General features: G+C 41.7%; 1 protein-coding gene across 2 annotated transcripts in view; it reads right to left on the bottom strand.

Moving 5' to 3' along the window:
* Positions 1-1,142, bottom strand: part of LOC115231499 (solute carrier family 22 member 8-like) — a 27,529-nt gene extending 26,387 nt beyond the window's left edge. For both annotated transcript variants that reach the window (XM_036500113.1, XM_029801515.2), the window contains exon 1: positions 979-1,142. In XM_036500113.1, coding sequence (XP_036356006.1) covers positions 979-1,105 — 127 coding nt within the window. In that variant the 5' untranslated portion in view covers positions 1,106-1,142. The remainder of the gene's footprint in view (positions 1-978) is intronic.
* Positions 1,143-1,745: the final 603 nt, after the last annotated feature.

The following is a 1,745-nucleotide window of genomic DNA, read 5'->3' on the forward strand; positions in this document are numbered from 1 at the left end:
GGCGATACTGCTAGTTTCTGATAAAACCCATAAGCACCCTGAGGAACCTGACATGCTCCCCTTCTTCTCAGGTGAGAAGAACTATGTTCGAAATTTTTAAAAATGATTTAGATGATGGTACACCAAGTTGCCATCATCTAGATCGTTTGGAGGGTCGTAAGCAATGAGGGCCATGTCATGCTTCTTCATGTTTTCTCCGCAAAGTTTTAGGGTTAATGCAGCAGCCTACACCGAGACAATTGAGCCTGTTGTCAAGTTCTGGATCAAGAGAGTTGCTCGGGGAAACTGTACGTGTTACAGCAAAAATCTGCTGCCTTCCACACAGCCTACACGGTTCAGAAGTGGTTGGCCGAACATTTTCACGATCATGTTACCTCTAACATTTAATCTCCTAGTCATTCTGATTTTAATCCTCTGAGTTACTCTGTCTGGAGCATCGCTGAGAGAAAGACCAACAAGCATACTCACAATGCCAAGGACTCGCAGATGTCTGTTTTGGGGGATTTTATGGCAAACATGAATGAAGATTCCTTGTTCAACGTATTTAGTCATTTCAGAAGCCGTATCGAAGATACAATCGATTAAAAGCGTAAGGACTGGAGTGGTACTTTATTTTATCGACCCCAAAAGAATTAGAGGTAAAGTCAACTTCGGAGGAATTTCAACTCAGAATATGAAGAATCGGAAGAAATGTTTCAAAGTATTCTGTCCGGCTTGTTAACGTTTCTGTCAGTCAAAAATTTCTGTCAGTCAAACATTTACATTAAAATTCCGCCAATGTTAGATTGGCCTTAAAAAGGGGACATGGATAAAAGGTAAGACAAATGACCCCTGTAGAAGGCATTAGTCACTCCTGACTAGAAGACAAAAAGAAAAAAACCTCTTTCATTGGATACAAGATTATGGTTCTTCCAAAAACGGTGGGGGAGGGATTTAAAATCTACAAAAGAAAAAAACAAATATTTTTTCAGCACCTACCGATAAATACAATCTTCAGCAAAGCAACAACGCAAGGAATCATGGAAGCGTCACTGAGCAGGTATTGGGTGAGCTGGAAGAATCCTTTTGGTTTCAAGCTAACCAGTAGAGAATCGACGTCGATCATTTTGTCCGCTGTTTAACTGTAACACTAATTATTGTTTCTTTGGAAATGCTGATAATGTCGACGAGGGCGATGGAGACGACGAGGGCGATGGAGACGACGAGGGCGATGGAGACGACGAGGGCGACGGCGATGAAGATGATACTGATCTGATGATGATGACAATGCCGTGGATGAAGTCGATACTGCTGCAAATATAATCGCCGTTGAACTTTGTGTTAGCTTCAATGCGTTTGTATTTCTCGACGTGTATCACAGCCACACTCCACCAGTCTGGGTCTGATAGGATTTTGATTCTTCTCTCTCTATAGGTTATATTGTTATCATTGTAATGTAATTGTAATGTACCAATCGCGTAGGTTTGAGGTGGGGTGGTGGCTAAAGTTAAGTCAGAAACTGATATGGCGTGGTAGACGGTTCGTCGCATTGCAACGACTGTCATACAGAAAGAGCGTTTCTACGGTCCATAGGGCAATCCCACACGTAAACACATACCTAAAGATACAGACTTACAAATACAAATTCACTCAGACACGCAATCACTCAGTGACTCAGCCAAAATTGTACAAGACGGTAACTAAAGAAACGAGAAATGTGCGTGTGTGTGTGTGTGTGTGTATATAGACATAATGTGTAGGTTTCT

This window comes from Octopus sinensis, unplaced genomic scaffold (assembly GCF_006345805.1).
Source record: "Octopus sinensis unplaced genomic scaffold, ASM634580v1 Contig18659_ERROPOS200000, whole genome shotgun sequence".
Taxonomy (NCBI): Eukaryota; Metazoa; Mollusca; class Cephalopoda; order Octopoda; family Octopodidae; genus Octopus; species Octopus sinensis.